At 57.0% G+C, this 13,432-nt stretch overlaps 2 protein-coding genes across 2 annotated transcripts in view; one reads left to right on the plus strand and one right to left on the minus strand.

Moving 5' to 3' along the window:
• Positions 1 to 1,757, minus strand: part of SLC7A7 (solute carrier family 7 member 7) — a 61,818-nt gene extending 60,061 nt beyond the window's left edge. Inside the window, exon 1 of the mRNA XM_063715121.1 lies at positions 1,655 to 1,757. The gene's annotated coding sequence lies outside the window, so the exon portion shown is untranslated. The remainder of the gene's footprint in view (positions 1 to 1,654) is intronic.
• Positions 683 to 11,049, plus strand: MMP14 (matrix metallopeptidase 14). The gene is given in 10 exon segments (NM_001131321.2): positions 683 to 1,064; positions 5,572 to 5,720; positions 5,993 to 6,115; positions 6,490 to 6,797; positions 7,337 to 7,498; positions 7,791 to 7,951; positions 8,448 to 8,586; positions 8,707 to 8,857; positions 9,327 to 9,442; positions 9,784 to 11,049. Coding segments are annotated over 10 exon segments (1,749 nt in total). The 5' UTR covers positions 683 to 956; the 3' UTR covers positions 10,116 to 11,049.
• The last annotated feature ends 2,383 nt before the right edge of the window (positions 11,050 to 13,432 follow it).

The raw sequence follows: 13,432 nt of genomic DNA on the forward strand, positions 1-13,432 counted from the left end.
CAATCCCTTCTTTTACAATAATTTCACCCAACTTGATTTGCTTTCCCCCAGATCCCACGGCCTTGTACCCTTTTCCTCCCAGCGAGTTCCAATTAAAGGTACAGCCACATTACAAATAACAATAAAGGAATCACCTTTGTCTTTTGTACAAAGGTTGGAGCCACAGATCCAGTATGGTTGTGGGGTTTGTTGTTGGTAGTTGGGTTATAGTTTGGATTTTTTTAGCAGCAGAGGGAGGGACATAGACAGTTGTCTACAGGGCCCAGAAGATAACCCCCTATTAGTAAACTGGCCCCTTCTCCCTCTGCAGGTCTCATGGGCATGGAAGAAGACCCCACCACCATCCCACACTCTGAGCTCCTCGTTGCCCCTAGCCACATAGCCCCCAATAATTCCCACCCTGAGGTGAGACAAATGCTGAATACCAGAGTAATCAAGCCACTCAGAATATGCTTATGGGGACAAAGTCTCCCACATCCCGTCCCCTAGATCCCCCTACAGCCCCCTGCTGTCCACCGCGGCCTCAACCCCTGCAGATGGCAGCCTGCACCACAAAAAGGCAACCTAGAGGGGTTTTTTTTTTTTTCCTTCCAGTTCTTGGTTGTAATTGGATTCAGGCTAAAACAACCACGTCCCCAACCAGGAAAGGAGGGCACTGGGGCGGGGACGGAGGAGAGGCTGTGGGAGAAGGGAGGGACCAGAGGAGAGAGCGAGAGAGGGATCCAGACCCCAGTTCGCCGACTAAGCAGAAGAAAGATCAAAAACCGGAAAAGAGGAGAAGAGCAAACAGGCACTTTGAGGAACAATCCCTTTAACTCCAAGCCGACAGCGGTCTAGGAATTCAAGTTCAGTGCCTACCGAAGACAAAGGCGCCCCGAGGGAGTGGCGGTGCGACCCCAGGGCGTGGGCCCGGCCGCGGAGCCCACACTGCCCGGCTGACCCGGTGGTCTCGGACCATGTCTCCCGCCCCAAGACCCTCCCGTTGTCTCCTGCTCCCCCTGCTCACGCTCGGCACCGCGCTCGCCTCCCTCGGCTCGGCCCAAAGCAGCAGCTTCAGCCCCGAAGTAAGTGAGCTCCCCGGCCCTTCCCGGAGTCGCGCCCGCCGGGAGGCGAGCCCGGGGGTCTCCAAGGGGACAGCCTCTATTCGGAGAGGAGGGCTTTTGGGATCTCGGCTGCTCAGGCCTGCAGGATTCCCCCTCCCATTCTTTTTCCTCTTCGTCTCCAAACTTCCAGATCGATCCAACTTTTGCCCGCTTCCAACCAGCTGCCCCCACCCCCTGCGCCGCCGACTCTCTTTCCCATTCCTTCTTTTTTCCCAGTCCTTGGAAGAACTTTACAACTGGGGCGAATTCCCCCTTCCCCAATTCCCTTGGGCTCTGCGCTCAGCTCTGGAACCGCCTGATAAACATTTGGACTCCGCTCAAACCCCGCGCTGTCCCGGCTCCTCGTCATGCGCGAGAGTTTGTTGTTTCTTCGACTTCCCAGCTCTCCAGCGCTCTCCCGCCGGCGCGCCCTCCGATGGGCGCTTCGGCCTCCCCGGGTGGCCCAGGCCCTCAGCGGACGCGTCTGCGGCCAGGTGGGGGTCGAGGGTGGACGGCCGAGCGTCCAGGGCCACAGCCCCCGTCTCCCCGAGAGGACCCCGCTGTGTCCCTACCCGCATCCCTGGCGTCGAGGGTCGCAGCGCCGGCGCGCTGGCCGCGTTTCCGTACACACAAAGCTCTCCTTGTGAGCCGGGCGATCGGCCGGGTCGCTGCCTCCCCCTATCCCCCACCCGCGTCGGCGCCTTCAGGCCCTTTTTGTTGTTAATTGTTTTTCTGTGTTAATTGCAGGGAGCCTGGGGGCGTCGCTTGGGGAATGGGGAGAGGGTCTGGTCCCGGGTGCCCTCACACGTCGCGGCTGGCTCGGGCGCCCCCCACCCCCACCCCGGCCCAGACGGTGGCCCACCGGGCCCCAGAGGAAACTGCGTGGGAGTTGTCTGAGGAGGTTTTTCCTCTCTCTCTCTTATTTTGGGGTGAAGGTGGGAGACGGATTTAATGAGCTTCTTATTTTGGGCCATCTCAACCCACTCAGCCTGGCAAGGGCCTGGGTGCGGTCGGGAGGGACCAGGAAGGGCCCTAGAAGGGGGATGGGATCTGGGTTTAGCTTCTCCGCCCTGGTCCCACCCCGGAGAAAACTCTTTGGAAAGAATACTGTCTTCTCTCTCCGTCCATGAAAGGGTCTGGGGCCGACTGGAAAAGTATGGCCCCAGGAATGGGGGTGGAAGACGAAACGTGGAGTGCTCAGAGATCAGGGAGAGTAAAAACCTGCCCTGGTGCTGGAGGCTGAGCCTGACTGTCCGGGAGGAGTCGTCCTCTTCCCAGGCCTAGAGTCCTCCTCTGAGACCTGAAAGGGAGCGCCCCTAACAAAACGAGCCTGAGCATCTGGGGAGCTGCCCACCGCCAACTTCACTGCCTTGCCTTTTTTCCCTCCCCTGCTCTGCTGGGTCCGCCAGGGGAGGGGCGGCTGCCCTGGCTCGGTTTTAATTGGGTCATGGGCGGTCCCAGTGCCAGAACCACCATTTGCTTCTGGGCCCTAGAAGGGAGGGAGGAGCAGCCCCAGAGGCTAGGATACAGGGCCTACTGCAGAGCTGGAGGTCCCCCACCCTCCCCTGGACCCCTAAGCCAAGGTGGGAGGTGTTCGTTGACTTTCTCCTAGGGGATACCTTGCATCTCTCATTCGCAAAGACAAAGCCAGCCAACTGAGTTCTTTGACCCAACATAGTTGCTTTTTTCTCCAGGCCAGTGTGGAGGGAAAGCTGGGGTGGTGCAGGCCTCATGCAGCTGGGTCCCTCCCACCAGGCCTCCAGAGTCCTGCACCAGCTCCAGGACAGCCCTCTCCTCCCCATGGCCTGTCTGGCGCTGGGCCCTTCCTCCCACCCAGCCGCAGACACAAGAGTCCTCTCTTCTGTGGTTTCGACCTCATAGTCTCTTTGAGGAGAGAAACTTGCCTAGGCCTGGGGGGAGGAGAGGGATGGGGGCACTTCCTTTCCAGGCCTTGCGGCTCTCTTCACTCCAGGGGAGTCCTTCACTTGACTGAGCCTTCATTTTTCTCCCGAGGGTATGGGGTGGAGGTTGTGAGTGTGAATATTTAGACCCGCCTAGCTTCTTGAACGACTCCAGAGGGGATTTCCCCCAGAGCTCCGGGGTGTGGATTCTCCCCATCTCTGTGCTGCCCTTCCTTCTGTCGTTCTGCTCTAGGCGAATTCTCTCAGCTTTGCTTTCTGAGGATTGAGGGGGCCTGGCCTCAGTCCTCCTGCCTTCCAGCGTCAGTAGACCAGTCCCATCCTTCCCCAAGTCCTGAAGCAGCTGCTCCTCAACCAAGGGTCATAAGCCTGGGGTGTGTTTATCCTACAGGTAGGCTAGGGGCAAAAGACATTTCCTGCATAGTTAGGCACAGGCCACAGCAGGCCTCCCCAGGCACTGGCTGTGCCATCAGCCAGAACAGGTCAGGGCAAGCCTGCAGCTCCCTGAGAGCAGCCCCGGACTGGTGTGCCCTGCTTGGCTCCCTCTGGTATACCAAAGGTTAAATGTCACTCCTTCCTCTACCCCTGAGGAGGGGCTCTCAGAGCCTCAGAGCTAGGTGGTGCTAGGGTTGTTCTAGCCAAGACTGTTGGCTGGGAAAAGGCTGGGTTGTTTACATCTCGGGTTCTAGCTCGCATCAGCCTTGGGGGATCACTTCCCAGAACCATGTTGCAATTCTTGCCCCTGTGGGCTCAGGTCCCCAGTCAGCTGCTCTTGAGTCACCCCCAATCCCCACGCAAGACTACTGCCCCATCACCAGGACCTGAGCCCAGAGGTGAAGGGCCACGTGGCAATCCATCCTGTTGGCCTTGGCTAGGAGATGCGGCGCCCAACAGCAGCCTCCCCCATCTCCCCTCCAAGGTCCCGTCCTGGGCAACCTACAGTCCCTTCCCGAACTCCCTAAGAAAGCAAAGCTGGAGCAGGGACTAGAGCTATCTGGGTGGTGTCTTCTCCCCATAAAAGAATCCAAGCATCTTCATATTTCATATATAACTTGGCTTGTTTTACTTTTTTTTTTTTTTTTTTTTTGAGACATAGTCTGGCTCTGTCACCCAGGCTGAGTGCAGTGGCGCGATCTTGGCTAACTGCAACCTTGGCCTCCCAGGTTCAGCAATTCTCCTACCACAGCTTCCCGAGTAGCTGGGATTACAGGTGCCCACCACCATGAGCGGCTAATTTTTGTATTTTTAGTAGAGACAGGGTTTCACCATGTTGGCTAGGCTGGTCTCGAACTCCTGACCTCAGGTGATCTGCCCGCCTCAGCCTCCCAAACTGTTGGGATTACAGGTGTCAGCCACCACGCCCAGCCTGGCTTGTTTTACTTTGAGGCTTTAAGAAAATACTCCATTGTTCTTACAGTAAAGGCTGACTTTCTCCTCAACAGGGCTTTGCAGTGTGTGTACCTTTTAATCAAACACCAAAAACCTAACATTAATTTAAGGCAATATGCCAGCCTTTATATTATGACCAATTCACAACATACCTGAAATAAAATGCAGTCACCAAGTCTCTTCCTCCACCCCTATCTCCCACTTCCTCTGTTGAGAATCTTTTTTTTTTTGAGACGGAGTCTCGTTCTGTCGCCCAGGCTGGAGTGCAGTGGCGCAATCTCAGCTCGCTGCAAGCTCCGCCTCCTGGGTTCAAACCATTCTTCTGCCTCAGCCTCCCGAGTACCTGGGACTACAAGCGCCCGCCACCACGCCCAGCTAATTTTTTTTGTATTTTTAGTAGAGACGGGGTTTCACCGTGTTAGCCAGGATGGTCTCAATCTCCTGACCTCGTGATCCGCCTGCCTCGGCCTCCCAAAGTGCTGGGATTACAGGTGTGAGCCACCACGCCCGGCCTCTGCTGAGAATCTTAAATAGGCCTTTAGGTTCCAAGCCATAGGTCAGATGCTGCTTGGATAAGGACAGCAGCAAGATCCTGGCTTCAGCTGGATCATACCTCTTACCACATCCTAGTTTCCCCTTGTAGCAGCCAGCCTTAGCTCTAGCTCTTTTTTGTGCCCTCCTTTCTAAAAAGATCTCAGCTGTGAGGGTCCTGGGGACATGGCACTCCCATCCCAGGAGGGCCTCAGGTCAAGCCCAATAGTAGAGCTCACTCAGCCTGTCAACACCCCTCCCCACCCATCATGGGCATAGCCCATTCCCAGGTGGAACATGCTATATTTGCAAGAACACTGACATGGGGGAGAAAAGTGCTAGAAGGAATCACAGCTCTGAGAAGACATCTCAGAACCCCATTAAACCACCAGGGCTCTCTCTCATTTTCAAGAGAGCTACAGCCAAGAGCCTGTTTGGGCCCATAGCCCCGAGGGGACAAGCCCTACTGGGGCCTGGGCCAGAGATCGGGTCTAGCCTGGGAGTTCCTCCAGACCTGCTGCCGGAGCCAAGCTGGGAACCCACTGCCCTTTCCTTACCAAGCCAAGGCTGTAAGCTGGGCATTGTCGGGGAGGTAGAGGCACCCCATGGGCCAGGTAGGGACACTCTAAGCCATACCCCTTTCCCTACAGGCCTGGCTACAGCAATATGGCTACCTGCCTCCCGGGGACCTACGTACCCACACACAGCGCTCACCCCAGTCACTCTCAGCGGCCATCGCTGCCATGCAGAAGTTTTACGGCTTGCGAGTAACAGGCAAAGCTGATGCAGACACCATGAAGTAAGTGCTAGACCCTGGCAGGAGTTCTGCCTAGCACCCACTGACAATGCCACCGCCACAGATGTTCCTACCTGAATGCCTGGCTTGTGCACCCCACCCCCCATATCTCATCCCCACGTGCTGATCCTGACCCTCTCATGTTCACCCTGACCTCATAACCTTGGCCTTTCCCCACATTGACACACAGCAAGTCTCACCCAACACTGATGGTGGAGACCTTTCTCTTTCATACACTGCACTGATCCCAATCCTCACACCCAAACCCACTCCAGGGCCATGAGGCGCCCCCGATGTGGTGTTCCAGACAAGTTTGGGGCTGAGATCAAGGCCAATGTTCGAAGGAAGCGCTACGCCATCCAGGGTCTCAAATGGCAACATAATGAAATCACTTTCTGGTGAGTCCAACAGGCAAGCAACCTTTCTCACATCTGGTTATTATTCCCTACCCATTGTGCTTATGCAGGGACTCAGAGACCTCCTGCCCCACTCCCCTCAGTTCCTGGGAAGCATCCCTGGGAGTGGGGAGGAAAGTGGCTCTCATCCTCGAGAGAGGTGTAGCCATCAAGGGTGCACCCCAGTGCCAGAGAGCCAAAGGCTGAGGATCCCTTGTTCTTGAGACAGAGGCGTCGTGCATGAGGTAGCAGGAAGAGTTGGGTCAGGCAGAGGTGGCTGGGCAGCACAGTCAGACCTGGGAGAGTGCAGGAAAGGAGAATGTTGCCCCTCTTTATCCTAACACACCCCATCCTCTCCCCACGTGGCTGGACCTCAGCATCCAGAATTACACCCCCAAGGTGGGCGAGTATGCCACATACGAGGCCATTCGCAAGGCGTTCCGCGTGTGGGAGAGCGCCACACCACTGCGCTTCCGCGAGGTGCCCTATGCCTACATCCGTGAGGGCCATGAGAAGCAGGCCGACGTCATGATCTTCTTTGCCGAGGGCTTCCATGGCGACAGCACGCCCTTCGATGGTGAGGGCGGCTTCCTGGCCCATGCCTACTTCCCAGGCCCCAACATTGGAGGGGACACCCACTTTGACTCTGCCGAGCCTTGGACTGTCGGGAATGAGGATCTGAATGGTGAGCCAAGTATCCCTGGGACTTACTCTGGAAAAAGCCAACAGTCATTTGTAGGGGTGGTTCCCCTCCGTCCTTCCAAAATCTCGGGGCTAGAAGGGACCACAAAGACCTTCTGGTCTAACTGCTGACAAAAGCAGGAGTCCTGTTTGAGCCATTTACATCTGGTCCCCCCTCTCACCCACTGACTGGCTTTCCAGTCAAAGACTTCAAAGCATCCTTATCGCCCACTTTTCCAGACCGATGTCATGTCTAGCTCCCGGGAGAAACTGGGGACTAGAGAGGGCCTTGGCTTCCCCTAACACAGGTCTTCCCGGGATGGGGGTCCTGCTTCCAAGCACTCTCTCACCTCCACCCAGAGGAGCTTGCTGACTGGCTTTGTGCCTAAATGCCAGATAAAAAGCTGGACCTCAGAATTTGGTCACTTTGGATTGAAAACACGGGCAGCAGGCTTGGAGGTGAAACCAAAGCTGCTGGTGGGGAAGCAGGGAGGCTGAGGGAAGGGACTCAGGCTGCAATCGTCACTGTCCCCATCCTTCCAGGAAATGACATCTTCCTGGTGGCTGTGCACGAGCTGGGCCATGCCCTGGGGCTCGAGCATTCCAGTGACCCCTCGGCCATCATGGCGCCCTTTTACCAGTGGATGGACACGGAGAACTTCGTGCTGCCCGAGGATGACCGCCGGGGCATCCAGCAACTTTATGGCGAGTAGTCTATACCCATGCCTGCTCCCTCCTCTGCTGCTTGTTCTCTCCTGGTCTACGCATTTCCCCTCTTTTATGCCTTGCAGTCTCCACACCGCCCCCTGCCAACCTGACCCTGCCTCTGTCAGCTCCACTTTTGAGCCCATCTTTTGTGTCACCTCCCAGTTGGTTGCTTCAGCCTCCCCTAGAAGCCCATCCACACCTTTCCAAGGGTATTGTCTGCCCATCTGTCTGTCCTTCCCTCCCCTCTCTCCTCCTAAGTCTGAAATGCCCCTCGTGTTTTCTGCCCCAGGGAGTGAGTCAGGGTTCCCCACCAAGATGCCCCCTCAACCCAGGACTACCTCCCGGCCTTCTGTTCCTGATAAGCCCAAAAACCCCACCTATGGGCCCAACATCTGTGACGGGAACTTCGACACTGTGGCCATGCTCCGAGGGGAGATGTTTGTCTTCAAGGTGAGAAGAAGTGGGCTGGTTTGAAAGACAAAAGGGCTCTATGGGCCGGGCATGGTGGCTCATGCCTGTAATCCTAGCACTTTGAGAAGCCAAGGCAGGCGGATCACCTGAGGTCTGGAGTTCGAGAGCAGGCTAGCCAACATAGTGAAACCCCATCTCTACTAAAAATACAAAAAATTAGCCGAGTGTGGTGGTTGGCACCTATAATCCCAGCTACTTGGGAGGCTAAGGGAGGAGAATCGCGTGAACCCGGGAGGCGGAGGTTGCAGTGAGCCGAGATAGGGCCATTGCACTCCAGCCTGGACAACAGCGCAAGACTCCATCTCAAAAAAAAAGGCGGGGGGGACTCTGCGGTAGGGCGGCTGGGTGGAAGTGACAACAGCTGGACTAAAAACTAAAATTGAGGAACAAACAGCAGTGGGGGAGCTTTGGGGACTGAGCCAGAGACCTAGGCCGCAAGACATAATGGACTCTTCCTGCATTGACTGGCTTCCAGGAGCGCTGGTTCTGGCGGGTGAGGAATAACCAAGTGATGGATGGATACCCAATGCCCATTGGCCAGTTCTGGCGGGGCCTGCCTGCGTCCATCAACACTGCCTACGAGAGGAAGGATGGCAAATTCGTCTTCTTCAAAGGTAACCAGGCACTCCACTTTAGTCTTTGGGAGTGAGGAGGGTCTCCCTAGAGGTGCTGATTTCCTCTGAAGTCCCTAGAGCCTAAGTTGAACCCAGACGTTGCCCTCCTGTCCTCCCCAGGAGACAAGCATTGGGTGTTTGATGAGGCGTCCCTGGAACCTGGCTACCCCAAGCACATTAAGGAGCTGGGCCGAGGGCTGCCTACCGACAAGATTGATGCTGCTCTCTTCTGGATGCCCAATGGAAAGACCTACTTCTTCCGTGGAAACAAGTAATACCTCAACCCCTTAATCCCAGGCCTCCCTCAGAAACCACCACCACCCCAAATTCCCTCAGTTCTGGAGAAAGACCCACTTTACCCCCAAGATGCTTCCCTGGAGAAGGAGCTAGCTGAGCCTCTGCTGTTGCCTAGAAATGGGCAGCCTCCTTTGGACACTGTGTGAGTGGGATGTGACCGGGTCATTCCAGACCTGGTCATTTGGCGCCTCCTGCCCCCAGCACTGTGCCTCCACCCCAGCAGCCAGGCACTGTCATTAGGGCTACTGGTGGCTCCTTGCAGCCTGGGCCCTCCCTTCCACCCCCACCTTCCGCCGCTTTCAGCAGCAGGCCCTTATTACTCAAAACCCCCGTCCCCGCCCTGTCCACAGCTATCCTTTGCCCACTGGTGGATTCGATCCGGGTCTCGCACCCTCTGGGACCTGCCCAGTGTCCGCCACTGCCCTTCCTTTCCCCTTCCCCAGGTACTACCGTTTCAACGAAGAGCTCAGGGCAGTGGATAGCGAGTACCCCAAGAACATCAAAGTCTGGGAAGGGATCCCTGAGTCTCCCAGAGGGTCATTCATGGGCAGCGATGAAGGTGAGAGGGGTAAGGGAAGGTGTCACTGAGAGAAGGGTGGGAATAGGGAGTTGAGGAAGAGTGGGAGGGAAGCCTGAGGGAGTGTGGTGTGGAAAACAATGGCGATGATAATACCACATACCAGGCGCTGGGCTAGGTGCTTCCACACATGGTGCCCATTCATCCCCACCACCTTCCAACCTGGTACTATAAGCACCCCCATTATACAGCTGAGGAAGCTGATGCTGGGGAAGGTGGAGGGAAGCTCAGCTGCCCTCACATTAACAGAGCTTCCCTCGCTCCTCTCCTCTCCTCTCTTTGGGTCTTCCCTTCCTTACCACCTTCTGATTCACCCCCTGCAGTCTTCACTTACTTCTACAAGGGGAACAAATACTGGAAATTCAACAACCAGAAGCTGAAGGTAGAACCGGGCTACCCCAAGTCAGCCCTGCGGGACTGGATGGGCTGCCCATCGGGAGGCCGGCCGGATGAGGGGACTGAGGAGGAGACGGAGGTGATCATCATTGAGGTGGACGAGGAGGGCGGCGGGGCGGTGAGCGCGGCTGCCGTGGTGCTGCCCGTGCTGCTGCTGCTCCTGGTGCTGGCGGTGGGCCTTGCAGTCTTCTTCTTCAGACGCCATGGGACCCCCAGGCGACTGCTCTACTGCCAGCGTTCCCTGCTGGACAAGGTCTGACGCCCACCGCCGGCCCGCCCACTCCTACCACAAGGACTTTGCCTCTGAAGGCCAGTGGCAGCAGGTGGTGGTGGGTGGGCTGCTCCCATCGTCCCGAGCCCCCTCCCCGCAGCCTCCTTGCTTCTCTCTGTCCCCTGGGTGGCCTCCTTCACCCTGACCGCCTCCCTCACCCCTGCCCCGGCATTGCATCTTCCCTAGATGGGTCCCCTGAGGGCTGAGTGGGAGGGTGGCCCTTTCCAGCTTCTGCCCCTCAGGGGAACCCTGTAGCTTTGTGTCTGTCCAGCCCCATCTGAATGTGTTGGGGGCTCTGCACTTGAAGGCAGGACCCTCAGACCTCGCTGGTAAAGGTCACATGGGGTCATCTGCTCCTTTTCCATCCCCTGACATACCTTAACCTCTGAACTCTGACCTCAGGAGGCTCTGGGCACTCCAGCCCTGAAAGCCCCAGGTGTACCCAATTGGCAGCCTCTCACTACTCTTTCTGGCTAAAAGGAATCTAATCTTGCTGGGGGTAGAGACCCTGAGACTGTGTGAGGGGGTGGGGACTGCCAAGCCACCCTAAGACCTTGGGAGGAAAACTCAGAGAGGGTCTTCGTTGCTTAGTCAGTCAAGTTCCTCGGAGATCTGCCTCTGCCTCACCTACCCCAGGGAACTTCCGAGGAAGGAGCCTGAGCCACTGGGGACTAAATGGGCAGAAGAAACCCTTAGCAGCCCTGTGCCTCTCGGATGTTAGCCTTAGATGGGGATTTCACAGTTAGAAGAGCTGAAACCAGGGGTGCAGCTGTCAGGTAGAGTGGGGCCAGCGGGAGAGGCCCGGGTCACAGCCCTGGGGGTGAGCCTGAAGGCCACACAGAAAGAACCTTGCCCAAACTCAGGCAGCTGGGGCTGAGGCCCAAAGGCAGAACAGCCAGAGGGGGCAGGATGGGACCAAAAAGGAAAATGAGGACGTGCAGCAGCATTGGAAGGCTGGGGCCGGGCAGGCCAGGCCAGGCCAAGCAGGGGGCCACAGGGTGGGCTGTGGCGCTCTCAGGAAGGGCCCTGAGGAAGGCACGCTTGCTCCTCTTGGTCCCTGTCCTTACTGCCCAGGCGGCGTGGAGGGGAAGGGTGGGGCAGCCCAGAGAAAGGAGCAGAGAAGGCACACAAACGAGGAACGAGGGGCTTCATGAGAGGCCGCAGGGCCTGGCTGGCCACGCTGTCCCGACCTGCTCACCATCTCAGTGAGGGGCAGGAGCTGAGGCTCACTTAGGCTGGGTCCACGCTTCTCTGGTGCCGGCACCCCTCAAGTCTGTCCCGCCAGTGGCCTGCCCTCTCGCTCCCCCGCCCAGCCCACCCATGGAAGTCTCCTTGGGCCACCAAAGGGGGTGGCCATGGTACCGGGGACTTGGGAGAGTGAGACCCAGTGGAGGGAGCAAGAGGAGAGGGATGTCGGGGGGGTGGGGCATGGGGTAGGGGAAATGGGGTGAACGGTGCTGGCAGTTCGGCTAGATTTCTGTCTTGTTCGTTTTTTTGTTTTGTTTAATGTATATTTTTATTATAATTATTATATATGAATTCCATTCAAATCGTTCCTTTTTGTTAACAAGGGGCATGGGGAGGGGTGGGGGTGGGGGGGCAGAGGCGTCTGACCCCAGGAACCTGCAGGGCGGGGCTGGGTCGGTGCCCTCTAAGGACAATTTTGACCTTGTTCAACCTTTCCACAAAGAATAAATTGTGTTTCACATTCCTTGTGTGGCTGAGCTCTGTAGAGGGTGATGGGCTGTGGGTGAGAGGAGCTGGATGAGGGGAGGGCACACGTCATGAGCAGCGTTTTCCATGAGGTGGGGCTTTGGCATTTTTCATAAAGGAGTATGTTTATTCTTAGTGGACTAAAGGGATTCAGGGGCCAGAGTTGGGGAGCAGGGCATACCCATAGGGGGCAGCGGGGTGGCTGACAGAGCTCAGCTGCTCTCCCACCACCTGGCTTAAAAGGCTGCCTTGAGACCCAAGGCTCAGAGACAAGAGGAAGTGGTCAAGCTGAGGCCACTTGGAAAATCTTCCTAAATTGCATTACCCTGTCCTGTGATCCACCCGCAGACCCTCAGTTTCCTCATGCCTCTCTGCCTGAGGCAGGGGGATTCCCATGATCCTATTCAGCCTTGGGCTCACTGGCTTTATCCGAGCCCTCAGGACCTAAGAAGCCTCTTCCAGGCCTGGGGCTCTGCTGCTAAGACAGAAGGAAACAAGGGAGAAAGAGAGATAGGTGTTGCTGCGGGGCCTATTAGGAGCAGCCTGTCTCTGGCCAAACAGAGATCTCATCCCAATTGTCCGGAGGAACCAGGATGGTCAGGTTGGAAGGGCAGAATAACAAGGCTTTGCCTCCTCTTTCCTTAGAAACTCCTGCCCCAGACAGGGTTCCCAGGCTATCCACCCACCCTTCCTCTGAAACCAGCCTGGAGGGAGGAATCAGCTCAGTGCTGAGTCAGCTCAGCTGGAGGAGAGCAGCCCCTTTTTTTCACCCCCCTTCCCTTCCTGCCTCCACCCAGCCCAGACTCCCTCCACCGCCTGCCTTGCAGAGTCCTGGCCCCATCTATGCCAGTCAGTCTATCCAGCTGCTATTCAGGGCTCGTTAGTGTGATTGCTTTGGCAGAAGGGGTACCCCACCTTCCTGCCTGCCAGGAACCCTGACCCTACGCCTGGCCTCCTGCGCCTCCCCTGCCAACAGCTGTTTGGCAGTCTGTGTGTCGCAGTGGAATTGGACACCACCTCGCCACCACCCTTACTGGAGGGGATGGGGACCTTGATAAGGTGGCAGGGGAAGTCAGGGGCATCTGAGGGTGGTAGGGTCTGTGCGGGTGGCAAGGAACTCAAAGATGAGCTCATGGCCCCTTTGTGTTTTTGTGGTCCACATCTGGAGGCAATTACAGATGTTATCCAGTGGGAGTTTTGCAAAACACAGCTGGAGCCAGTGGAGGAGCCTGGGGAGGGGGGACTGCCAGAGAGAAGAGGAGGGGGAGCCTAGGGCTCCCGCGCTGGAGTGCGGTTTCCCCATCACGAGGAAATTGTTTGGCCCTGATTCTGGAATCACAAGATGCTCTCTGGAGCCAAGGGGGAGAGATGGGAATGGAGGACCAGAGACAAAGGGGGAAGAGGTAGAAGATGGGCTTATAAAACCCCCCACTGCTAAATTTGACTGGTTTAAAAAAATACAATTAAAATTAAAACAAGCTTCACAAGCAGAGAGAATTTCAGGGTGGAGGCGGCAGGGTCCCGTGCTTCTGACGTGCCTGGGCCTGCCTGATCCACCCCAGTGAGGCTGCCCGGGGACCCTGGGAGGTGCC

This window comes from Pongo abelii, chromosome 15 (assembly GCF_028885655.2).
Source record: "Pongo abelii isolate AG06213 chromosome 15, NHGRI_mPonAbe1-v2.0_pri, whole genome shotgun sequence".
NCBI lineage: Eukaryota > Metazoa > Chordata > Mammalia > Primates > Hominidae > Pongo > Pongo abelii.